Source organism: Bombina bombina, chromosome 2, assembly GCF_027579735.1.
Source record: "Bombina bombina isolate aBomBom1 chromosome 2, aBomBom1.pri, whole genome shotgun sequence".
In the NCBI taxonomy this organism is placed as follows: domain Eukaryota; kingdom Metazoa; phylum Chordata; class Amphibia; order Anura; family Bombinatoridae; genus Bombina; species Bombina bombina.
In genome coordinates, this window is record NC_069500.1 from 267396810 (window position 1) to 267423462 (window position 26653).

The window sequence follows — 26653 nt, forward strand, 5'->3', positions numbered from 1 at the left end:
TGGGTTGGTGGGAACTGTCCCACATCTTTGGTGATATCAACCCCTACAAAAACAATATAAGATTCTATTGTCGATTCATAGACGATTTGATTCTTATTTGGGAAGGCAATGAGATGGAACTGGGGATTTTTGTACAGCGTATCAATGCTAACAATGTGGGAATTCAATTTACTTTTGAGACCCACCAAAATAAGATCAATTTTCTTGATATATCGTTGATAAGTACAGGAGAGGGCAAGACAATCACTAGCCTCTACAGAAAACCCATATTGGCAATTCCTTCGTACATGCTACAAGCTGTCACCCAAAGCATGTGCCATATGCAATAGCGAAAGGTCAATACATTAGAGTTAAAAGGAATTGCTCAGATAAGGTTGAATGTAAAGTACAGATGGAAGATGTTAGCAGGCGCTTAATTCAAAGGGGCTATCCACATAAGATTATCAAGAAAGCATACTATGAGGTTACCAAACTCAATAGATCAGAGCTCTTGTAGGAGAAACCCAAGAAGTCAGGGACTAATGTAGGAGTAACATTTGTCACCGACTACAGTTCCCAATATGAAGAAGTGTGTAAGATTGTAAGACATCACTTCAATATGCTTATTGCCGATGACAGACTCATGAAATGTGTACAGGAAGGGCTAAGATGTTCCTATCGAAGAAACCGTACCCTGGGCAATATATTGTCCCCGACAGTTTTGAAAAAAACCTATATCCCAGGCTAGTGCCTGGCTAACGAGCAAGGGATCTTTTAGGTGTGGCAGCTCCAGATGTGGAGCCTGCGACTATCTGATCATTTCTGACCACTTTGATTCATCGGTGACAGTAAAAACATATGAAGTGAACTTCTGTTTAAATTGTACATCAGTATTTGTGATATATTGTATCACATGTACACAGTGCAGAAAACAGTATGTTGGACTCACCACAAGAGATATTAGATCCAGGGTGAGGGAGCATCTTTCAACAATCCGTGTGGGAAAAGCTACTACCCCCCTGGTGCATCATTTTGCTCAGGTACATAAACAAGATTTATCTTGTTTTTGATGGCAACCCATTGACATGATCCCCCGTTCCCTGAGAGGGGGCAATAGAGAGATCATGCTCTGGAAGAGGGAGATGCTGTGGATCTTTAAGTTAGAAAACAGGGTCCCTCAGGGTTTGAACTCTGAATTTGATCTCATCAATTATTGGGAGTAGTGTGTTATAAACCACTGGTAACCTGGGGTCCACAACATCTCTCTCTTCTGTACATATGTGTATATATATCTTTTCTATGTATATACACTGTATCATTTGGCCGACATGATTCAATTGTAAGCTCTAGGGGTTTTTGAGTCCCTTAACCATACTATGATATATATACACATTTGTGGGGATGGACTACCACTTTAATTGTCTGCGCTATCCTCATATAAATATTTGGGGATGTAAGTATATAGTAATAAATGCAACAATAGTGCCATTACTCTCTAAACAAAAATATCATGCTTCAATTGGAATCCTATTTAACTTAACTTAATTTAACTCAATTTATATGATTTCCTATATGTATGTATATATGTGTTTAATGACATTCACTCACTATTGAATGTGGGCCGATAATTTATACATACTCTATGTACTTAGATCAAATCCACAGGATGGTGTATTTACATTGTATACTACAATATATTATAGAGTATACGGTTAATATCATGTTATACAATAACACTTTACACATTATAACATAGTATAGTTTAGAACATATTATTTCTCTTTTTTCCTGAGTGCCATCATATAATTTCCCAATTGCCCTGTTTAAGACTCATTACACAGCTCTAAGGGCTATTTGTATCGCCACTATGTGTTATACATTGAGAGTGTTTCTATGAGGTCCACCATTCGTTCTGTATCAGGCATGTGAGGGTTACACCATATGGGCGTGTCTATAGTTTAATGCTATGTTGGTTTTAACCAATGATGATTATTTGACCTGTGTATAAATTATGCACCTGTGACTGGCAAACCTATGCTATGATTACGGCGTAATGCCGAAACACGTAAGCCTGCCAGCCCTGAGGTGTCCATGCATCTCATTTCTGCTGCTATTTTGACCTATGTTTTTAATTGGAAATCTTGAATAAACGTTCTTTTTTACATAGAAGCTGGATTGCTCTTTATTTGCACTTTTGAGAATTATATATACAGTACATATATAAACACATAAATATATATGTATATATTCATATACATATATATTTTAAATATTTTAAATATGCTGCCCAACGCTGCGCAACTTACCCCCTTTGCTGCACTAGGTTATGTGCCGTGTATGTCTCGTGAGCACAAAGCTTCCATGCTATGTGAACGCAGGCTCGTGTTCGCATTGCGCTTTACTTGTAATACCACCGCACATTTGTGTGTGCTAGTATTACTGAGTGAAGCACAAATATCATGTTTGCCAAAGAGCAATTTTACGCTCCAATCATAATCTGGCCCAATATAAAGAATGGTAACTCCCCCATATCAACATCCTGTGTTCAGCAGAGTAAAAATACATTAGAAATTATTTATTGGCATAAAAAGTGGCATGTGGGTTCTTAAGTATAAAGAGCAAAATTGTTCACTTATTGCCCACCCCCCAAAGGCCCAAATAGAAGGATATTATAATTATGTTCCTTTATGAAAATGATTTCCAATTGGTAGAAATGTCTGGAAGAAAATGGTTAGGTGAGGAAGACTGGAGGTTTAACAGTCCATTCTGGCCATGAAGTCAATCTTTTCATCTTCTCTTAAAAAAAATGTATGTCTGTTATAACAAAGCACCATAATTGTGTGTAAACCCTTATCTTTAAGACATTGGGGCCGATTTATGAAGATGTGGGCGGATCATGTTTCCCCTACATCGATAAATGCGACAGCATCTGCTGTCGGCATTTATCATTGCACAAGCATTTCTTGTGAAATGCTTGTGCAATACTGCCCCCTGCAAATTTGCAGACAATTGGCCGCTAGCAGGGGGTGTCAATTACCCTGATCGGAACCGATCGGGATGAATGCTGTCCGCCGTCTCAGAGGTAGCGGACGAGTTAAGGAGGCTGCTTCTTAACTTATGTTTCCGGCGCACGGAAACAGCTGCATTCACAGCTACATAAATCGGCCCCTTATTGTGTCTTAGTAGACCATGCAGTACTTTAAAAAATGTTTAAAGCAAACAAAAAGGAACAACAATGTTAAAATGAACAAATAGATCAATCGTTATACTTACTAATGTCTGATGTCTGTGATGAATTCAAATGTAATAATTCATGCAAGCTTGCCCCATTGCATTCTCTTGTGGCTTGATTTTCATTTTTAAACCCAATAAAAGCATGCTTTTGTATCTCAGATGTAGTACCATGCAGGCAGATGTCAGAAAGTAACATAATGTAAATATGAGCAACTTCCCATGTCCAAGGAAAAAAAGAGCTGATATTCGAGCTTGAATTCTGTTTATATATATATAAAAAAAGAATTTTAACAGCAGCACAAAGGAAAAATGTGTCACATGCCATTGTGAGTAAAATAATCTTATAAATAGTGCTATTTCATGTGTCAAATAATGAAAAGACAATGGAGCAAAAGTAGACTTTTCTGTTTCCAGCTAAAAATACTACACTACAGCACAACATCTGTATATCAAAATAAATTCAGATAGAGCGTACATTTTAATTTGAGTTTCATGTCCCTTTAAGCATAAATAAATCTAAAGAGAAACAGACTGTTTAGTAACTAAATCTGATACCTCTCACCATAAATAATAATAATATAAATATTTAAACTAATAAGTAAATTACCTGTATTTGAGTTTGGTGCTCTGGGAAAGTGACAAAATCTTGCCCAAGTTCCATTAAGGCTCTCAGACAGAAAATGTTTAATTTAGCAGCTTCTCCCAAAACAAATACTGCCAAAAGTGAATGCAACCTGTTGAATAATAAAATATAACAATAATTCAGCATGGAAGAAAAGATAAACTTACATTTCCAGCTACATGAAAAATTCATAATACACATAACAAATAACCTGCAGTCAAATAGAATTTAAGTGTGCAAAACAAACCATAGGACAATGCAACATAAAAAACAAGAGTAAATGCCAGCAACTCTAACACAAATGATCCAGAAGTTTAAAAATTGAACCAAACCCCCATAGCAAAAGGTTACAAGAAATGGCAAATCCCACTGAAAGTGAAGGGCAATTTGATTCACAATCCTGGAACAATTTCTTGCAACTTATTGCTATGTTATTGCAAGACACTTGCCTTGTCCTGGTCCCAAATTCATACATAAGAGAAGCTAAAACTAAAGATAAACCAATCAAATGTAAAAATCAGCCACTTTGAGTTACTACTAGTATCTACATTAGGGGGATTCTCTGATCTCTTACATCCCACTAATGGTAATAAATATAAACCATGTCCATTCCCCAACTGCAGTAAACTCTAACCACCATCCACTACATATAACCTCCTAGTTTCTATGCCCACCCTGGAACATATGAGGTTTGATCCTGCATAAAAAGCACAGTTCAGCACTAAAATACCAAGAAATCTCTTCTTGAACAAGAAATGTAGCAACCCCCTATATATATCACCTGACACTCACCAGCAGGCACAGAGCAATGTTTAAAAGCAAAAATGAGAGCGTCAGTTGCATTTGGTGCCAAACGGTTCAAGCCCAGGACCACGTCAAGGTCTCTCCCTTCCTGAGACCCTAACCAGCACCCACAGAATGCACTGTGGGGGCTTCCCAGTTGGTTTGTTTGAAAGTATGCATTGTGTGGTTGCTGGTTAGGGTCCCAGGAAGGGAGAGACCTTGACAAGTTCCTCAGCTCTAACCATTTGGCGCCAAATGTAACTGCCTCTCCCATTTTTTCTTTTAAAAATTGCTGTGTGCCTGCTGGTGAGTGCAAGGTTTTATGTATATATATATATATATATATATATATATATATATATATATATATATAAAACAGAAAAGGTATATACTGTATTAACATTATTTAAAGGGACATGAAGCCCAAACGTTTTCTTTCATGATTCAGATAGAGAATACAATTTTAAACAACTTTCCAATTTACTTCAAATATTTAATTTGCTTTCTTCTCTTGTTATCCTTTTGCTGAATGGTTTATCTAGGCAAGCTCAGGATCAGCAGAGAACCTAGGTTCTAGCTGTTGATTGGTGGCTGTATATATATTTATATATATATATATATATATATATCGATTGTGATTGGCTCTCCTATGTGTTTAGTTTAGAAACCATCAGTGTATTGCTGCTCATTTAACAAATGAGAACAAGAGATTGAAAGTTGTTTAAAATTGTATTCTCTATCTGAATTATGAAAGATTTTTTGGGGGTTTCATGTCCCTTTAAGTCAATTGTTGATTCTTGTAATTAACCTGCAATAAGGCTCATGAAGGATTTAAGAACATTACATTTAAGGAGAACAAGGGTTCAATCAGGTATCTTGACAAAAGCTCATGCATGTGTAGATCTGAACCTGATTGACGTCCCAAGGCAGAGCATCACACAGACTAGATACTGTGTAGCCGGTTGTAACACTCTAAGATTGTTCCCTAGCAACCAAAGTTGCATTGCATCACTTTTTCATGCCAGGTTTTGTTTTTTCTTCCATTTGTATCTTTTTTCTAATCATTTTGGTGTACTGTCAGCTATTTATGACACCATCAGCATTATTTTTTTTGCTTGTTTGTTGAATTAATCCTAGGTTGTGAATCTCTGGAATTATATTTGCTGACATTATTTGACCCAGCTTGTTTTTTGGACCATTCTTTCTGTCTCATCCCTGGCTTAAGAACAGTTTTCCAGATTTGACCTTGGACTGTTTTATTATTCTTCCGCCTAACAAATGTGTCATGTTCTTAGCCCGTTTGCTGATTACCTCTGCCTGAATCTCGAACTGATTCTGCCTAATCCAGGGGTTCTCAACCTTGGTGCTCCAGTGGTGTTAAAACAAAATTGCCCATGATTCTCAGACACTGAGCATCAGCTGGCTGAGCATCATGGGAAATCTAGTTCCAAAACTTCTGGATTACCAAGGCTAAGTAGCCCTGCCCTTATCCTTTGTAACTTCTCTGCTAGACTGTTGCTAACTCATTTGCTGTTTACAGTTTTGTCCTGGCTTTCATCTGGTCTGTTAAGAAAGTGTGGGAGACTTCCGGTTGGGCGGAGCAAGCGGGTGGAAGCAGAGAGAAGGAGCTCCGTGCAGGCGACCTCAAAATCGGCAAAAAAAGACCACCATCACCCGCTCTCCCACGCACAAAGCTTGCTGGGTGTGATACCGCTACCCTCCCCAGCTGGCACAGCAGCGTGAAGAGCTGGAAGGCCATTTAACTGTTTTGCCTAAGCGCTCCAGGCGCCATTTTGAAAAGGCCTCACTACGTGTGTCAGCAAAACACACAGCAATCCCTGAGGACACAGCTGCAAGAGACACGACAAGGAAGATTCCCAGCACCTGTTCAGCTCCCTAAGACATTGCAGCACCAGGCAGCCTGAATAGAGACACGGAGCAATGGAAGGCTAAGTAAAAGATCCATACAATTTTACTACTGACTCTAAATACAAAACGTCTCCTCACACTGGGTCTATCACACAGCACAAGCACGAGCCCTATCCAGTCTAACGCACCACACCAATCCCTAAGGAGACAACTTTAAAATAAAGGGCACAGAGAGGTGTTGGACTATTTTTGGGGTCAGGAGACACGGAACATAGCTGCACCACGTGTATAGTGATTACATGAAACAGCAGAGCAATCATAGTACCCTGCAGCTCTTGAACTAAATTCAAACACTTGGCAAACGGTGGCTGGGAAATTAGTAGAAAACTGCAGAAGCATATTTTTTTTTTTTTTTTTTTTAACATTGCAGCTCTGGGACTATGCAATTTCTCTGACTTTTCCCATATCAGCTTACAATTGTCAGTCCTACAGTGCCATCTGCTGGTCAATTCCAATTACTGCAGTAAAAGCTGCTATTACCCTCTTATTATCACGTAAATAACTACAGGAAAGTGGATAAATACCTTAAAATGATACCTCCCCCCTTGGAAGGGAAGATGAACTCCAGGGCCAAACAAGGAGACAAAAGGCGACACGCCCGAGGCTCATGCTGAAAATCCACCCTCTCCACTAACACCAGAGACTAACACTTTAGACTCAACGGCACTGCTACAAGAATTAAAAACTTTCTTTTTACCCAAAATGGAGTCCCTTCAGGCTGGGATGGACCCACTCACCAGGGAAGTGAGACAGTTTTCCACAAGACTAACCCAAGCGGTACAGAGGATATCTGATGTGGAAGATCGCCAGACTACAGCAGCCACTTCCATCAGGCAAATTGTAAGACAAAACCAGATACTCCAAGACAAAGTCGATGATCTGGAAAACCGGAGTAGGCGCAATAATCTCCGGGTTATAGGCCTCCCAGAAACCGTTAAGAATAAAGATCTACTTGAGTTCACTGCACTGACACTACCCAGACTCCTGAAGATGAACCCTGATCACCTGCCCATAGATGTGGAAAGAGCACACCGAATAGGCCCAGATAATGGTCTCAAATCGGCAAATTCTAGGCCGCGACAGGACATATTTAAGTGCCTCAACTATCAGGAAAAGATAGCATTACTACGAGCCTACAGAGCAAATTCAGGGGACCTCCTTTTTGAGGGCAGGAAACTACTACTCTTCCAGGACTTTTCTGCAGAAGTCACCAAACTGTGCAGAGAATTTGCTCCTATATGCTCCCGACTATACGAGGAGGGGAGACAAGCTGCACTGATGTTCCCAGCTAAGCTTCAGCTGCAAAGCCCCTCAGGGGCCAAATTCTTCAGAACTCCTAGAGAACTTCAGAACTACCTGGATACGGAAAAGCAAGGCAATGCGGATGGATGAATGGCCCCCTTTCTCACCTTCACAAATATCAAGAAACTAAGATATTGCAGTCACTCTGCATGTCTTTGCTGCATGGCAGTATAATGGACAGATCACGGACACTGCAGACACAATATAAACTGAGTCACAGAGAGCCTGCAAAGATACAGAAAAATGGCTCAGTTTCTGAGCTCCCCGGTTAACATGTACCGAGGAGGCTGTTTGTTCTTGTTTTTGTTATTGTTCAATTACTGTTATTTGCATTTGGATTTTTCCCCTCCTTGCTGCCACCCTTAGCAATAGCGCATATACCTAAGAACCATACCTCCCATAGACGAACCCCACACATACTACGAATGACCCCTACCAATAGCTTAGGGAACAGCTAAGATAACCAAGGGGCTGATGTCAACTCACAACAGCATCTACTAATACAATTTTTCCTTCTCCCCTAACAGATAGTGTGGGGGGGGCCTCCGGTCCTCCATCCAGTCATCTTCCAACTTTAACATGAGAAGACTTCACAGAGTGGACAAGCGGAAACGTGAGTCATTCATTACATTCAGACAGGTAACAAAACCAACCATACATAACCTCACCTGACCCCACAGACAACTGATATTTGATCACTATGACCTCACCAAAGGGACACTAACACGAACACCAATGTATCTCCCCTTGTTTGCGGACCCAAGGGGCCAACAAACTTCCATTCCCAGAGTAAAACATGACCCAAGTACTTAGAATAGTCTCTTGGAACGTGGGAGGTTTCCCCTCTCCGACCAAGAGGAGTTTCGTTTTACAGCACCTCAAATGCCTACACACAGACATAGCCCTCCTGCAGGAAACTCATCTGACTGACACTGAACATAAAAAACTAAAAACCAGGTGGGTGGGCCAGACACTCTACACCCCTGCAGAGGGACGCAAGCGGGGAGTGGCAATACTAGTGAGAAAGGGGTTAGCAGCACAAGTAACTCTCCTAGAATCTGACAAACAGGGCAGATATATAGTGGCACTTCTACAATCAGCAGAGAAATCCTATATTCTATGTTTAGTTTACGGTCCAAACCGACCACTTCCTCAGTTCTGGGAGACTCTCCAAGCAACTCTACTCGCACATGCTGAGAGTCCCCTCCTAGTAGGGGGCGATTTTAATCTGACACAAACCATACCTCTAGATCGTAGGACCGACACGCAACCTAAGGGTTCCAAACAGACAGGGTATAGACGACACAAGGTGGAAGTCGCCACTATCACAGCATTTAAGGCCGCTCTGGGTTTGGTGGACCTATGGAGGCTGCGCAACCCAACCCAGAGAGATTTCACCTGCATCTCTAAGACGCATGGGTCAATGTCACGCATCAACTATTTTCTATGCTTCCCGCAGCTTAATAACAAATCCTGCACACATACATTACTGATGTGGTGATCTCGGATCATTCCCTTATCTGGTTGGAGCTAAGTCTCACCTCCCAACACCCTTCACATGGAGTGTGGCGGTTTCCCACATATTTGTACAATAACTTGGATTTTCAAAAACACTTAAAAACACATTGGCTAGAATATGCCGAATTTAATGCCCAGCACCAAAATACCCCTGGACTCTTCTGGAATGCTTCAAAAGCAGTCATGAGAGGACACATAAACAATTTCACAGCTCATTATAACTCAAAACGAAAAAAGCTTGATGCCAACACAAACTCTGCAGTCACATCAGCATACAATGACTATCTGGCCCATCCCTCTAAACAAACCAGGCAAAAATAATATGAGAGGAAGGAGGATAGGGTCAACATACTTCAAAACCAAGATCTAGTTTTTCAACAACATAGAAAGGGGCGTTTTTATAGGTTTGGAAATAGAACGGGAAAACTACTGGCCAACGCGGTAAAATTAAGCTCTCCTAAAACACTGATTACCTCCATACTCTCTAACGGCCACCCCCAAACCGACAATAGGAAAATCACTGAGGAATTTATGCTCTTCTATATAGAACTCTATTCTAAGCAAACAACCTCAACGGTAGAAAGAGACAAATTCTGGTCTCAAATAAAAACCCCAACCCTTACATAGGAGCAGCTAGCCCCATTAAACGCACCTATAACAGTCAGGGAGGTGCAGAAGGCAATAGGGAATGCCAAGCTAGGCAAACCCCAGGCCCAGATAAAATCACAATAAAATACTATAAAATTCTCCAAAAAGAACTTAGTCCCTCCCTAGCACAGTCATTTAGAGCATATCTAAAAATTACAGCCCAACCCGCGACGGACTTTGCAGATGCACATATGTGCTTAATCATGAAACCTGACAGAGACCCTGGATTAGCCGCGTCATACCGACCTACATTATTGTTAAACAATGAATACAAACTATTCACAGCAATACTGGCAACCCAACAGCCGGAGTGTTAGGTAGTATTATACACATAGACCAAACCAGTTTTATGAAGAACAGGTCGTCGGTCGCGAACATTCGTAAAACCTTAACAATCGCCCACTATAGGCAGGCTAAATGTGAAGGCTGGGTCGACTCCTTGCCTGACGCATGTCTTCTTGCTATAGACGCAGAGAAGGCTTTCGATCGAGTCGAATGGAGTCATCTTTTGACTTCCCTAGATAAGTTTGGCATCACTGAAGACTTTCACAAGCTTATCTAGACACTCTATAGTAGAACGCAAACCTCAGTTATAGTCAATGGGGAGATATCACAGCCCTTCCACCTGGAAAGGGGAACTCGACAGGGATGCCCACTCTCGCCCCTCCTTTTCAACCTGGCAATAGAGCCGTTAGCCATCTATATAAGATCTTTCCTTAAGGGAGTAGAGATGGACAAACACTCCTTACACTTATCCTTGTATGCTGATGACCTGCTGTTGTATATACAAAATCCAAGTGCCGAAATTCCAAAACTTATAAACATACTTAACCAGTTTGGAGCCATGTCTGGCTACAAGGTAAATTTGGATAAATCAGAACCGATTTTCTTAAAAACACAAAAGACCCCCCCCCACCTGAACCACTGAAATTTCAGCTCACAGAGGGCTCTTTCAAATACCTGGGAATCCACTTGCACACAAATCCTAATTTAATATACAAACTTAACATTCCGCCCATACTCCGGCAAATCCAGACGCTCCTGAATGATTGGTCAAAACTACCATTGTCCCTGGCTGGCAGAATCAACCTAATAAAAAACAAAATTTATGCTTACCTGATAAATTTATTTCTCTTGTGGTGTATCCAGTCCACGGATTCATCCATTACTTGTGGGATATTCTCCTTCCCAACAGGAAGCTGCAAGAGGATCACCCACAGCAGAGCTGTCTACATAGCTCCTCCCCTAACTGCCACCTCCCAGTCATTCGACCGAAGACATGCAAGAGAAAGGAGAAACTATAGGGTGCAGTGGTGACTGTAGTTTAAAAAATAAAAAACACCTGCCTTAAAATGACAGGGCGGGCCGTGGACTGGATACACCACAAGAGAAATAAATTTATCAGGTAAGCATAAATTTTGTTTTCTCTTGTAAGGTGTATCCAGTCCACGGATTAATCCAATACTTGTGGGATACCAATACCAAAGCTATAGGACACGGATGAAGGGAGGGACAAGGCAGGCGCTTAAACTGAGGGCACCACTGCCTGTAAGACCTTTCTCCCAAAAATAGCCTCCGAGGAAGCAAAAGTATCGAATTTGTAGAATTTAGAAAAGGTATGAAGCGAAGACCAAGTCGCCGCCTTACAAATCTGTTCAACAGAGGCCTCATGTTTAAAAGCCCATGTGGAAGCTACTGCTCTAGTAGAATGAGCTGTAATTCTTTCAGGAGGCTGCTGGCCAGCAGTCTCATAAGCCAAGCGGATTATACTTCTTAGCCAAAAAGAAAGAGAAGTTGCCGAAGCCTTTTGGCCTCTCCTCTGTCCAGAGTAGACAACAAACAAAGCAGATGTTTGACGAAAATCCTTCGTAGCTTGTAAATAAAACTTTAAAGCCCGAACCACATCAAGATTGTGTAATAGACGTTCTTCTTTGAAGAAGGATTAGGACATAGTGAAGGAACAACAATCTCCTGATTTATATTCTTATTAGATACCACCTTAGGAAGAAAACCAGGTTTAATACGTAAAACTACCTTATCTGCATGGAAAATCAGATAAGGGGAATCACACTGTAAAGCAGATAACTCCTAAATTCTTCGAGCTGAGGAGATAGCTACTAAAAACAGAACTTTCCAAAATAAAAGTTTAATATCTATGGAATGCAAAGGTTCAAATGGAACCCCTTGAAGAACTTTAAGAACTAAATTTAAACTCCATGGCGGAGCGACAGGTTTAAACACAGGCTTGATTCTAACTAAAGCCTGACAAAACGCCTGAATGTTTGGAACCTCAGCCAAAAGAATAGACAGAGCAGAAATCTGTCCTTTTAAGGAACTAGCTGACAATCCCTTCTCCAATCCTTCTTGGAGAAAGGATAATATCCTAGGAATCCTAACCTTACTCCATGAGTAACCCTTGGATTCACACCAATGAAGATATTTACACCATATCTTATGATAGATTTTCCTGGTGACAGGCTTTCGAGCCTGAATTAAGGTATCAATGACCGACTCGGAAAAACCACGCTTTCATAAAATCAAGCGTTCAATCTCCAAGCAGTCAGACTCAAAGAAATTAGATTTGGATGTTTGAAGGGACCTTGAAGTAGAAGGTCCTGCCTCAGCGGCAGAGACCATGGTTGAAAGGATGACATGTCCACCAGATCTGCATACCAAGTCCTGCATGGCCACGCAGGAGCTATCAAAATCACAGAAGCTCTCTCCTGCTTGATCTTTGCAATCAGACGAGGGAGCAGAGGAAATGGTGAAAACACATAAGCCAGGCTGAAGGACCAGGGCGCTGCTAGAGCATCTATCAGCGCTGCCTGGGGATCCCTTGACCTGGACCCGTAACAAGGAAGTTTGGCGTTCTGACGAGACGCCATGAGATCCAGTTCTGGTTTGCCCCATAGTTGAATCAGCTGGGCAAATACCTCCGGATGGAGCTCCCACTCCCCCGGATGAAAAGTCTGCCGACTTAGAAAATCCGCCTCCCAGTTCTCTACTCCTGGGATATGAATAGCTGAGAGATGGCAAGAGTGAACCTCTGCCCATAGAATTATCTTTGAAACCTCCAACATTGCCAGAGGGCTCCTTGTTCCCCCTGATGGTTGATATAGGCTACAGTTGTGATGTTGTCCGACTGAAATCTGATGAACCTGACCGCAGCTAGCTGAGGCCAAGCCTGAAGAGCATTGAATATCGCTCTTAGTTCCAGAATGTTTATCGGAAGGAGTGCCTCCTCCTGAGTCCACAAGCCCTGAGCCTTCAGGGAGTTCCAGACTGCACCCCAGCCCAGAAGGCTGGCATCTGTACTATAGTCTAATCTGGCCTGCCGAAGCTCATCCCCTTGGACAGATGGACCTGACATAGCCACCAGAGAAGAGAATCCCTGGTTTCTTGATCCAGATTAAGTAGAGGGGACAAATCTGTGTAATCCCCATTCCACTGACTAAGCATGCAAAGTTGCAGCGGTCTGAGATGTAGGCGGGCAAACGGTACTATGTACATTGCTGCTACCATTAAACCAATTACTTCCATACACTGAGCCACTGAAGGACGAGAAGTGGAATAAAGAACACGGCAAGAGTCTAGAAATTTTGACAATCTGGCCTTCGTTAGGTAAATCTTCATTTCTACCGAATCTATCCCTAGGAATGAAACTTTTGTTAGAGGTGATAGAGAACTCTGTTCTTCATTCACCTTCCACCCATGGGACCTCAGAAATGCCAGAACAATGTCCGTATGGGACCTGGCGATTTGAAAAGTCGACGCCTGTATCAGAATGTCGTCTAAGTAAGGGGCTACTGCTATACCCCATGGCCTTAGGACCGCTAGGAGGGACCCTAGAACCTTTGTAAAGATTCTTGGTGCCGTGGCCAACCCGAAGGGAAGAGCCACAAACTGGTAGTGCCTGTCTAGAAAGGCAAACCTGAGAAAACGATGATGATCTTTGTGTATCGGGATGTGAAGATAAGCATCCTTTATCGGGATGTGAAGATAAGCATCCTTTAAGTCTACGGTAGTCATATATTGACCCTCCTGGATCATAGGAAGGATGGTTCGAATAGTCTCCATCTTGAAATTTGTTTATGATCTTGAGATCTAAGATTGGTCTGAATGTTCCCTCTTTCTTGGGAACTACAAACAGATTTGAATAGAAGCCCTGCCCCTGTTCCTCCTGCGGAACTGGGTGGATCACCCCCCATAACTAGGAGGTTTTGAACACAATGTAAGAATGCCTCTCTCTTTATCTGGTTTGCAGATAAAAGTGAGAGATGAAATCTCCCTTTTGGGGGAGAGGTTTTGAATTCCAGAAGATAACCCTTGGACACAATTTCCAATGCCCAGGTATCCTGGACATCTCTTGCCCAAGCCTGGGCGAAGAGAGAGAGTCTGCCCCCTACTAGATCCGTTTCCGGATCGGGGGCTGCTCCTTCATGCTGTCTTAGAGGCAGCAGCAGGCTTTTTGGCCTGTTTCCCCTTGTTCCAAGCCTGGTTAGGTCTCCAGACCGGCTTAGACTGGGCAAAAGTTCCCTCTTGTTTTGTGTTAGAGGAAGTTGAAGCTGCGCCACTCTTGAAGTTTCGAAAGGGCCGAAAACTAGACTGTTTGTTCCTTAATTTGTTGGACCTGTCTTGAAGAAGGGCGTGACCTTTTCCTCCAGTGATGTCAGAAATGATCTCCTTCAGTCCAGGCCTGAATAGGGTCTGTCCTTTGAAGGGAATGTTGAGAAGTTTAGACTTTGAAGTCACGTCAACTGACCAGGATTTAAGCCATAGCTGCCCTACGCACCTGAATAGCAAAGCCTGAATTTTTAGCCGTTAGCTTGGTTAAATGAACAACGGCGTCAGAAACAAATGAATTGGCTAGCTTAAGGGCCTTAAGCTTGTCAATAATATCTTCCAACGGGGTTTCAACCTATAGAGCCTCCTCTAGAGACTCAAACCAGAAAGCTGCAGCAGCAGTGACTGGGGCAATGCATGCAAGAGGCTGGAGAATAAAACCTTGTTGAATACAAATTTTCTTAAGGTAACCCTCTAATTTTTTATCCATTGGATCTAGAAAAGCACAACTGTCCTCGACAGGGATAGTGGTACGCTTAGCTAGAGTAGAAACTGCTCCCTCCACCTTAGGGATCGTCTGCCACAAGTCCCCTGTAGCGGCGTCTATAGGAAACATCTTTTTAAAAACAGGAGGGGGAGAGAACGGTACACCTGGTCTATCCCATTCCTTAGTAATAATTTCAGAAAACCTCTTAGGGATTGGAAAAACATCAGTGTAAGTACTGCATAGTATTTATCCAATCTACATAATTTCTCTGGGACTACAATAGCGTCACAGTCGTCCAGAGTTGCTAAGACCTCCCTGAGCAATATGCAGAGGTGTTCAAGCTTAAATTTAAATTTAGACATATCAGAATCAGGTTTAAGTATCTTCCCTGAATCAGAAAAATCATCCACAGATTGAAGCTCCCCTGCTTCAGCTTCAGTACATTGTGAGGGTGTATCAGACATAGCCACTAAAGCGTCAGAGAGCTCTGTATTTATTCTAGTCCCAGAGCTGTCTCGCTTTCCTTGCAATCCTGGCAGTTTAGATAATACCTCTGTAAGGGTATGATTCATAACTGCCGCCATATCTTGTAAGGTATATGCAATGGGCGCGCTAGATATACTTGGCGTCCCCTGAGTGGGAGTTATAGGTTCTGACACGTGGGGAGAGTTAGACGGCATAACTTCCTCCTTGTCAATTTCTTCTGGTGATAAATTTTTTTAAAGCCAGAATATGGTCTTTGTAATCATTCTAAGAGGGGGTTCCACAATGGCTTCTAAACATAATGAACAATGAGTTTCCGCTATGTCAGACATGTTTAAACAGACTAGTAATGAGACCAGCAAGCTTGGAAAACACTTTAATAACTGTGAACAAGCAAAAAATAAAAACGGTACTGTGCCTTTAAGAGAAAAAAACAATCACATAAACTGCAAAACAGTGAAAAAAGCAGTAAATTCTACGAAATTTTTACAGTGTGTATAATAGACTGAAATAGCATTGCACCCACTTGCAAATGGATGATTAACCCTTTAGTTTCCAAACCGGATAAAAAAAACCCGATATAGCCGTTTTTAAACAGTCACAACCAACTGCCGCAGCTCTGCTGTGGCTCCTACCTGCCCATACAACGACTTTGGAAGGCACAAAAACCCTGTAGAGGGGTCCTATATGTCAGGGGACTCCTTCAGGGAAGCTGGATGTCTCAAGCTGCAAAAACTACAATTAAGGCGCGAAAATAGGCCCCTCCCAACATGTACTCACAGTGAGAGGGCCTTAAAAAACTATCCCTAGGCAAAATCTAGTCAGCCATGTGGAAAAACTGGGCCCCAGAATAAAGTTTTATCACCATTTGTAGTAAACGTTTATATACATCAAGCAAACATTATATCTATTAAGTAATGAGAGTAAATAACAAAAATATTACCCTTTACAGCAAGCATGATACCAGTCGTTATTAAATCACTGTAATCAGGCTTACCTTAAATAAATCAGGTACTGACAGCATTTTCTAGCTTATCATCTCTCTAGAAAAATTTAAAACTGCACATACCTCAGAGCAGGAAACCCTGCACGCTATTCCCCCAGCTGAAGTTACCCATCTCTTCAGTTATGTGTGAGAACAGCAGTGGACCTTAGTTACAAACTGCTAAGATCATCAAAAAACTTCAGGCAGACTCTTCTTCATCTTTCTGCCTGAAGCCAAAATAGTACAACTCCGGTACCATTTGAAAATAATAAACTTTTGATTGAAGATAAACTACATTAATTCACCACATCTCTCTAGCTACTTCCCTTGTCGAGAGCTGCAAGAGAATGACTGAGAGGTGGCAGTTAGGGGAGGAGCTATATAGACAGCTCTGCTGTGGGTGATCTTCTTGCAGCTTCCTGTTGGGAAGGAGAATATCCCACAAGTAATGGATGAATCCGTGGACTGTATACACCTTACAAGAGAAATTATAGTAATGCCCAAACTATTATACCCCTTGCAATTATTTCCTCTGTTGTTAACCCAGAGGGATACACAGACCATGAATGGTGCCTTTTCCAAGTTTGTCTGGAATAACAAAAAACAACATATTAGTCATCTCAAACTGGCTATGCCAGTTGACAGAGGAGGCTTTAGGCTGCCGATGGTGGAATGGTATAACTGGTTCTTGAATGGCTGGCGGGCACTTCAGTATTCAGTGATGCAGGACTGGAGAAACGGATTACAAACCCACTCCACCCGGCCTTTCTGCCTCACGCAACACTACACTCACTTGAGGGCGTGGGCGAAACTCTGCAGGTGGTGGGGACTGTCTCACACACTGACCAAACACTTGCCAATTCAAGGTAACCCCACCTTTCTACCAGGAATGACAACCCAAATGTTCAGGACATGGGAGGAGCGGGGACTGACCTTGGTATCTCAACTGTTAGAGCCATTGTCCAACAATTTACAACCTTTCACGGTATTACAAGAAAAATTCAACCTACCCCGACACAGCACTTTCGCATACCTCCAATGCTCCCATTACGTTCGCAAACTACTGACCGTTGGACTTGACTGCACTGATCGTAACACCATTGATTGCCTCTGCTCCCTAGTCAAACAAGGGACACATTCCATCTCGCACATCTATAACTCAATCAGCAGGGTGAAGGCAGCAGTAATCACAAAACAAATGTGTACCAGTTGGAACACAAAGACAAGTTGGTCCCAGGAGCAAATAACACCTCTCTAAGGCCTAGATTTGGAGTTCGGCGGTAAAAGGGCTGTTAACGCTCCGCGGGCTTTTTTCTGGCTGCACCATAAATTTAACTCTGGTATCGAGAGTTTAAACAAATGCTGCGTTAGGCTCCAAAAAAGGAGCGTAGAGCATTTTTACCGCAAATGCAACTCTCGATACCAGAGTTGCTTACGGACGCGGCCGGCCTCAAAAACGTGCTCGTGCACGATTCTCCCATAGGAAACAATGGGGCTGTTTGAGCTGAAAAAAAACCTAACACCTGCAAAAAAGCAGCGTTCAGCTCCTAACGCAGCCCCATTGTTTCCTATGGGGAAACACTTCCTACGTCTGCACCTAACACTCTAACATGTACCCCGAGTCTAAACACCCCTAACCTTACACTTATTAACCCCTAATCTGCCGCCCCCGCTATCGCTGACACCTGCATATTTTTTTAACCCCTAATCTGCCGCTCCGTAAACCGCCGCAACCTACGTTATCCCTATGTACCCCTAATCTGCTGCCCTAACATCGCCGACCCCTATATTATATTTATTAACCCCTAATCTGCCCCCCTCAACGTCGCCGACACCTGCCTACACTTATTAACTCCTAATCTGCCGAGCGGACCTGAGCGCTACTATAATAAAGTTATTAACCCCTAATCCGCCTCACTAACCCTATAATAAATAGTATTAACCCCTAATCTGCCCTCCCTAACATCGCCGACACCTAACTTCAATTATTAACCCCTAATCTGCCGAGCGGACCTCACCGCTACTATAATAAATGTATTAACCCCTAAAGCTAAGTCTAACCCTAACACTAACACCCCCCTAAATTAAATATAATTTTAATCTAACGAAATAAATTAACTCTTATTAAATAACTTATTCCTATTTAAAGCTAAATACTTACCTGTAAAATACACCCTAATATAGCTACAATATAAATTATAATTATATTATAGCTATTTTAGGATTAATATTTATTTTACAGGCAACTTTGTATTTATTTTAACCAGGTACAATAGCTATTAAATAGTTAAGAACTATTTAATAGCTACCTAGTTAAAATAATAACAAATTTACCTGTAAAATAAATCCTAACCTAAGATATAATTAAACCTAACACTACCCTATCAATAAATTAATTAAATAAACTACCTACAATTACCTACAATTAACCTAACACTACACTATCAATAAATTAATTAAACACAATTGCTACAAATAAATACAATTAAATAAACTAGCTAAAGTACAAAAAATAAAAAAGAACTAAGTTACAAAAAATAATAAAATATTTACAAACATAAGAAAAATATTACAACAATTTTAAACTAATTACACCTACTCTAAGCCCCCTAATAAAATAACAAAGCCCCCCAAAATAAAAAATTCCCTACCCTATTCTAAATTAAAAAAGTTACAAGCTCTTTTACCTTACCAGCCCTGAACAGGGCCCTTTGCGGGGCATGCCCCAAGGATTTCAGCTCTTTTGCCTGTAAAAAAATAAATACAATACCCCCCCCCAACATTACAACCCACCACCCACATACCCCTAATCTAACCCAAACCCCCCTTAAATAAACCTAACACTAAGCCCCTGAAGATCTTCCTACCTTGTCTTCACCATACCAGGTTCACCGATCCGTCCTGGCTCCAACATCTTCATCCAACCCAAGCGGGGGTTGGCGATCCATCATCCGGTGCTGAAGAGGTCCAGAAGAGGCTCCAAAGTCTTCCTCCTATCCGGCAAGAAGAGGACATCCGGACCGGCAAACATCTTCTCCAAGCGGCATCTTCAATCTTCTTCCATCTGGTGCGGAGCGGGTCCATCTTGAAGCAGGCGACGCGGATCCATCCTCTTCTTCCGTTGTCTCCCGACGAATGACGGTTCCTTTAAGGGACGTCAGCCAATCAGATTGAGCTCGCATTCTATTGGCTGATCGGAACAGCCAATAGAATGCGAGCTCAATCTGATTGGCTGATTGGATCAGCCAATCGGATTGAACTTGATTCTGATTGGCTGATTCCATCAGCCAATCAGAAAATTCCTACCTTAATTCCGATTGGCTGATAGAATCCTATCAGCCAATCGGAATTCGAGGGACGCCATCTTGGATGACGTCCCTTAAAGGAACCGTCATTCGTCGGGAGACAACGGAAGAAGAGGATGGATCCGCGTCGCCTGCTTCAAGATGGACCCGCTCCGCACCGGATGGAAGAAGATTGAAGATGCCGCTTGGAGAAGATGTTTGCCGGTCCGGATGTCCTCTTCTTGCCGGATAGGAGGAAGACTTTGGAGCCTCTTCTGGACCTCTTCAGCACCGGATGATGGATCGCCAACCCCCGCTTGGGTTGGATGAAGATGTTGGAGCCAGGACGGATCGGTGAACCTGGTATGGTGAAGACAAGGTAGGAAGATCTTCAGGGGCTTAGTGTTAGGTTTATTTAAGGGGGGTTTGGGTTAGATTAGGGGTATGTGGGTGGTGGGTTGTAATGTTGGGGGGGGGTATTGTATTTATTTTTTTACAGGCAAAAGAGCTGAAATCCTTGGGGCATGCCCCGCAAAGGGCCCTGTTCAGGGCTGGTAAGGTAAAAGAGCTTGTAACTTTTTTAATTTAGAATAGGGTAGGGAATTTTTTATTTTGGGGGGCTTTGTTATTTTATTAGGGGGCTTAGAGTAGGTGTAATTAGTTTAAAATTGTTGTAATATTTTTCTTATGTTTGTAAATATTTTATTATTTTTTGTAACAGTTCTTTTTTATTTTTTGTACTTTAGCTAGTTTATTTAATTGTAGTTATTTGTAGGAATTGTGTTTAATTAATTTATTGATAGTGTAGTGTTAGGTTAATTGTAGGTAATTGTAGGTAGTTTATTTAATTAATTTATTGATAGGGTAGTGTTAGGTTTAATTATATCTTAGGTTAGGATTTATTTTACAGGTAAATTTGTTATTATTTTAACTAGGTAACTATTAAATAGTTCTTAACTATTTAATAGCTATTGTACCTGGTTAAAATAATTACAAAGTTACCTGTAAAATAAATATAAATCCTAAAATAGCTATAATATAATTATAATTTATATTGTAGCTATATTAGGATTTATTTTACAGGTAAGTATTTAGCTTTAAATAGGAATCATTTATTTAATAAGAGTAAATTAATTTCGTTAGATGTAAATTATATTTAAGTTAGGGGGGTGTTAGTGTTAGGGTTAGACTTAGCTTTAGGGGTTAATCAATTTATTAGAATAGCGGTGAGCTCCGGTCGTCAGATTAGGGGTTAATAATTGAAGGTAGGTGTCGGCGATGTTAGGGAGGGCAGATTAGGGGTTAATACTATTTATGATAGGGTTAGTGAGGCGGATTAGGGGTTAATAACTTTATTATAGTAGCGCTCAGGTCCGCTCGGCAGATTAGGGGTTAATAAGTGTAGGCAGGTGTCGGCGACGTTGAGGGGGGCAGATTAGGGGTTAATAAATATAATATAGGGGTCGGCGGTGTTAGGGGTAGCAGATTAGGGGTACATAGGGATAACGTAGGTGGCGGCGCTTTGCGGTCGGAAGATTAGGGGTTAATTATTTTAAGTAGCTGGCGGCGACGTTGTGGGGGGCAGGTTAGGGGTTAATAAATGTAATACAGGGGTCGGCGGTGTTAGGGGCAGCAGATTAGGGGTACATAAGTATAACGTAGGTGGCGGTCGGCAGATTAGGGGTTAAAAATTTTAATCGAGTGGCGGCGATGTGGGGGGAGCTCGGTTTAGGGGTACATAGGTAGTTTATGGGTGTTAGTGTACTTTAGGGTACAGTAGTTAAGAGCTTTATGAACCGGCGTTAGCCAGAAAGCTCTTAACTCCTGCTATTTTCAGGCGGCTGGAGTTTTGTCGTTAGAGCTCTAACGCTCACTTCAGAAACGACTCTAAATACCGGCGTTAGAAAGATCCCATTGAAAAGATAGGATACGCAAATGGCGTAGGGGGATCTGCGGTATGGAAAAGTCGCGGCTGAAAAGTGAGCGTTAGACCCTTTAATCACTGACTCCAAATACCAGCGGGCGGCCAAAACCAGCGTTAGGAGCCTCTAACGCTGGTTTTGACGGCTACCGCCGAACTCCAAATCTAGGCCTAAATGCTTCCTGCCTGATTCAGATATTCCACACTTATTCTGGCAATGCCCCAAAATATTCAAATTTTGGTCTAAAATACAATACTGGCTGTCGCGGGTATGTGGGACCAGTTTCATTTTAACAATGCATGATGTCCTTTTCATGAGAGGCCACATCCACTCATCTCCTCAGGATCGTCTTATAAATGCCTCCATACTCTTAGCTAGACACCTCATCCTCAAACACTGGATCTTAATTAAGCCGCAACACCTTACACACTTCACAAGACTGCTACACACCCAATTACTAGTGGAGCAGGCAGTTGTTAAGGGTGATATGGAAAAAAGAATCAAATCATTTTTGACCAAATGGGAACCTTACTTGTTACACTTACCCCCTAACATTAGACAAAAAATATTGAACCCTTTTCGGGGGAGCAACTACATAATTGCAGAACAGATGATGAGTAAATGGCCATTGGAGACTCCGAACAGAACCCCTGATATATCAAGGGGACCATAGCTCTGAATCTATCTCCTCCCCCCCTCGCCCTCCTCCCCCTCCCCCAAAGACACAACCTACACAATCATGACAACACGACAGTGAAAGGAAGATCCAGGTTGTGGAAAGAACAAAGACTGGGTGGATCTGGAGGCTCCTTCCGGATGCTGGTCATATTGGGCGGGCCAACAAGATAGTCTAAACAACTCTGTAAGGGTGGTAAGCTGTTGAATAAGTTGTTGAATAACCTCAGTTTAATCTTCATAATTTTCATCATGTTCATTTAGATTAGCTAAGTTGATACTATTTTTTTGTTTTTTTCAAAAGTACCACTGGGTGGCATTGTTAGGCACCCAGATATATTAGCCCCACAACACTCCTAAACTGTGATAGAGCATGTCAAGCTTTAAGCACACACCTGACTATTACCCTCTGCAACAAAGCTGGCTTATGGATACCGGGGTGATTCTTACAATATAGTCATGGGAAAGTAAAATAGCCCAGGCTAGATCTAGATCTAACCAATATACTGAGAGATGGCAAGAGTGAACCTCTGCCCATAGAATTATCTTTGAAACCTCCAACATTGCCAGGGGGCTCCTTGTTCCCCCCTGATGGTTGATATAGGCTACAGTCGTGATGTTGTCCGAATGAAATCTGATGAATCTGACCGCAGCTAGCTGAGGCCAAGCCTGAAGAGCATTGAATATTGCTCTTAGTTTCAGAATCTTTATCGGAAGGAGTGCCTCCTCCTGAGTCCACGAGCCCTGAGCCTTCAGGGAGTTCCAGACTGCACCCCAGCCCAGAAGGCTGGCATTTGTCGTTACTATAGTCCAATCTGGCCTGCGGAAGCTCATCCCCTTGGACAGATGGACCTGACATAGCCACCAGAGAAGAGAATCCCTGGTTTCTTGATCCAGATTAAGTAGAGGGGACAAATCTGTGTAATCCCCATTCCACTGACTGAGCATGCAAAGTTGCAGCGGTCTGAGATGTAGGCGGGCAAACGGTACTATGTCCATTGCTGCTACCATTAAACCGATTACTTTCATACACTGAGCCACTGAAGGACGAGAAGTGGAATGAAAAACACAGCAAGAGTCTAGAAGTTTTGACAATCTGGCCTTCGTTATGTAAATCTTCATTTCTACCGAATCTATCAGAGTCCCTAGGAATGAAACTTTTGTTAGAGGTGATAGAGAACTCTTTTCTTCGTTCACCTTCCACCCATGGGACCTCAGAAATGCCAGAACAATGTCCGTATGGGACCTGGCGATTTGAAAAGTCGACGCCTGTATCAGAATGTCGTCTAAGTAAGGGGCTACTGCTATACCCCACGGCCTTAGGACCGCTAGGAGGGACCCTAGAACCTTTGTAAAGATTCTTGGTGCCGTGGCCAACCCGAAGGGAAGAGCCACAAACTGGTAGTGCCTGTCTAGAAAGGCAAACCTGAGAAAACGATGATGATCTTTGTGTATCGGGATGTGAAGATAAGCATCCTTTAAGTCTACGGTAGTCATATATTGACCCTCCTGGATCATAGGAAGGATGGTTAAAATAGTCTCCATCTTGAAGGATGGGACTCTGAGAAATTTGTTTAAGATCTTGAGATCTAAGATTGGTCTGAATGTTCCCTTTTTCTTGGGAACTACAAACAGATTTGAATAGAAGCCCTGCTCCTGTTCCTCCTGCGGAACTGGGTGGATCACTCCCATAACTAGGAGGTCTTGAACACAATGTAAGAATGCCTCTCTCTTTATCTGATTTGCAGATAAAAGTGAGAGATGAAATCTCCCTTTTGGGGGAGAGGTTTTCAATTCCAGAAGATAACCCTTGGACACAATTTCCAATGCCCAGGGATCCTGGACATCTCTTGCCCAAGCCTGAGTGAAGAGAGAGAGTCTGCCCCCTACTAGATCCGTTTCCGGATCGGGGGCTGCTCCTTCATGCTGTCTTAGAGGCAGCAGCAGGCTTTTTGGCCTGTTTCCCCTTGTTCCAAGCCTGGTTAGGTCTCCAGACCGGCTTAGACTGGGCAAAAGTTCCCTCTTGTTTTGTGTTAGAGGAAGTTGAAGCTGCGCCACTCTTACAGAAAACCTTTTAGGGATTGGAAAAACATCAGTGTAAGTAGGTACTGCATAGTATTTATCCAATCTACATAATTTCTCTGGGACTACAATAGCGTCACAGTCGTCCAGAGTTGCTAAGACCTCCCTGAGCAATATGCGGAGGTGTTCAAGCTTAAATTTAAATGTAGACATATCAGAATCAGGTTTAAGTATCTTCCATGAATCAGAAAAATCACCCACAGATTGAAGCTCCCCTGCTTCAGCTTCAGTACATTGTGAGGGTGTATCAGACATAGCCACTAAAGCGTCAGAGAGCTCTGTATTTATTCTAGTCCCAGAGCTGTCTCGCTTTCCTTGCAATCCTGACAGTTTAGATAATACCTCTGTAAGGATATGATTCATAACTGCCGCCATATCTTGTAAGGTATATGCAATGGGCGTGCTAGATGTACTATGCGTCCCCTGAGCGGGAGTTATAGGTTCTGACACGTGGGGAGAGTTAGACTGCATAACTTCCTCCTTGTCAATTTCTTCTGGTGATAAATTTTTTAAAGCCAGAATATGGTCTTTGTAATCTATAGTAAAATCAGTGCATTTGGTACACATTCTAAGAGGGGGTTCCACAATGGCTTCTAAACATAATGAACAATGAGTTTCCTCTATGTCAGACATGTTTAAACAGACTAGTAATGAGAACAGCAAGCTTGGAAAACACTTTAATAACTGTGAACAAGCAAAAAATAAAAACGGTACTGTGCCTTTAAGAGAAAAAAACAATCACATAAACTGCAAAACAGTGAAAAAAGCAGTAAATTCTACGAAATGTTTACAGTGTGTATAATAGACTGAAAGAGCATTGCACCCACTTGCAAATGGATGATTAACCCCTTAGTTTCAAAACCGGATAAAAAAAACCGATATAGCCGTTTTTAAACAGTCACAACCAACTGCCACAGCTCTGCTGTGGCTCCTACCTACCCATACAACGACTTTGGAATGCACAAAAACCCTGTAGAGGGGTCCTATATGTCAGGGGACTCCTTCAGGGAAGCTGGATGTCTCAAGCTGCAAAAACTACTGCGCAATTAAGGCGCGAAAATAGGCCCCTCCCAACATGTACTCACAGTGAGAGGGCCTTAAAAAACTATCCCTAGGCAAAATCTAGTCAGCCATGTGGAAAAACTGGGCCCCAGAATAAAGTTTTATCACCATTTGTAGCAAACGTTTATATACATCAAGCAAACATTATATCTATTAAGTAATGAGAGTAAATAACAAAAATATTACCCTTTACAGCAAGCATGATACCAGTCGTTATTAAATCACTGTAATCAGGCTTACCATAAATAAATCAGGTACTGACAGCATTTTCTAGCTTATCATCTCTCTAGAAAAATTTAAAACTGTACATACCTCAGAGCAGGAAACCCTGCACGCTATTCCACCAGCTGAAGTTACCCATCTCTTCAGTTATGTGTGAGAACAGCAGTGGACCTTAGTTACAAACTGCTAAGATCATCAAAAAACTTCAGGCAGACTCTTCTTCATCTTTCTGCCTGAAGCCAAAATAGTACAACTCCGGTACCATTTGAAAATAATAAACTTTTGATTGAAGATAAACTACATTAATTCACCACATCTCTCTAGCTACTTCCCTTGTCGAGAGCTGCAAGAGAATGACTGAGAGGTGGCAGTTAGGGGAGGAGCTATATAGACAGATCTGCTGTGGGTGATCCTCTTGCAGCTTCCTGTTGGGAAGGAGAATATCCCACAAGTAATGGATGAATCCGTGGACTGGATACACCTTACAAGAGAAATTATAGTAATGCCCAAACTATTATACCCTTTGCAATTATTTCCTCTGTTGTTAACCCAGAGGGATACACAGACCATGAATGGTGCCTTTTCCAAGTTTGTCTGGAATAACAAAAAACAACATATTAGTCATCTCAAACTGGCTATGCCAGTTGACAGAGGAGGCTTTAGGCTGCCAATGGTGGAATGGTATAACTGGTTCTTGAATGGCTGGCGGGCACCTCAATATTCAGTGATGCAGGACTGGAGAAACGGATTACACACCCGCTCCACCCGGCCTTTCTGCCTCACGCAACACTACACTCGCTACCCACCCACATCAAAGATAACACACTGACCAAACACTTGCCAATTCAAGGTAACCCCACCTTTCTACCAGGA

At 42.1% G+C, this 26653-nt stretch overlaps 1 protein-coding gene across 1 annotated transcript in view; it reads right to left on the minus strand.

The window, feature by feature from the left end:
- TMEM232 (transmembrane protein 232) overlaps nt 1-26653 on the minus strand; it is a 403406-nt gene that overhangs the window by 232101 nt on the left and 144652 nt on the right. The window contains exons 11-12 of the mRNA XM_053699731.1: nt 3821-3947; nt 3253-3472 (exon numbers count right to left, since the gene is read on the minus strand). Of these exons, the coding sequence (XP_053555706.1) occupies nt 3253-3472; nt 3821-3947 (347 nt within the window). The remainder of the gene's footprint in view (nt 1-3252; nt 3473-3820; nt 3948-26653) is intronic.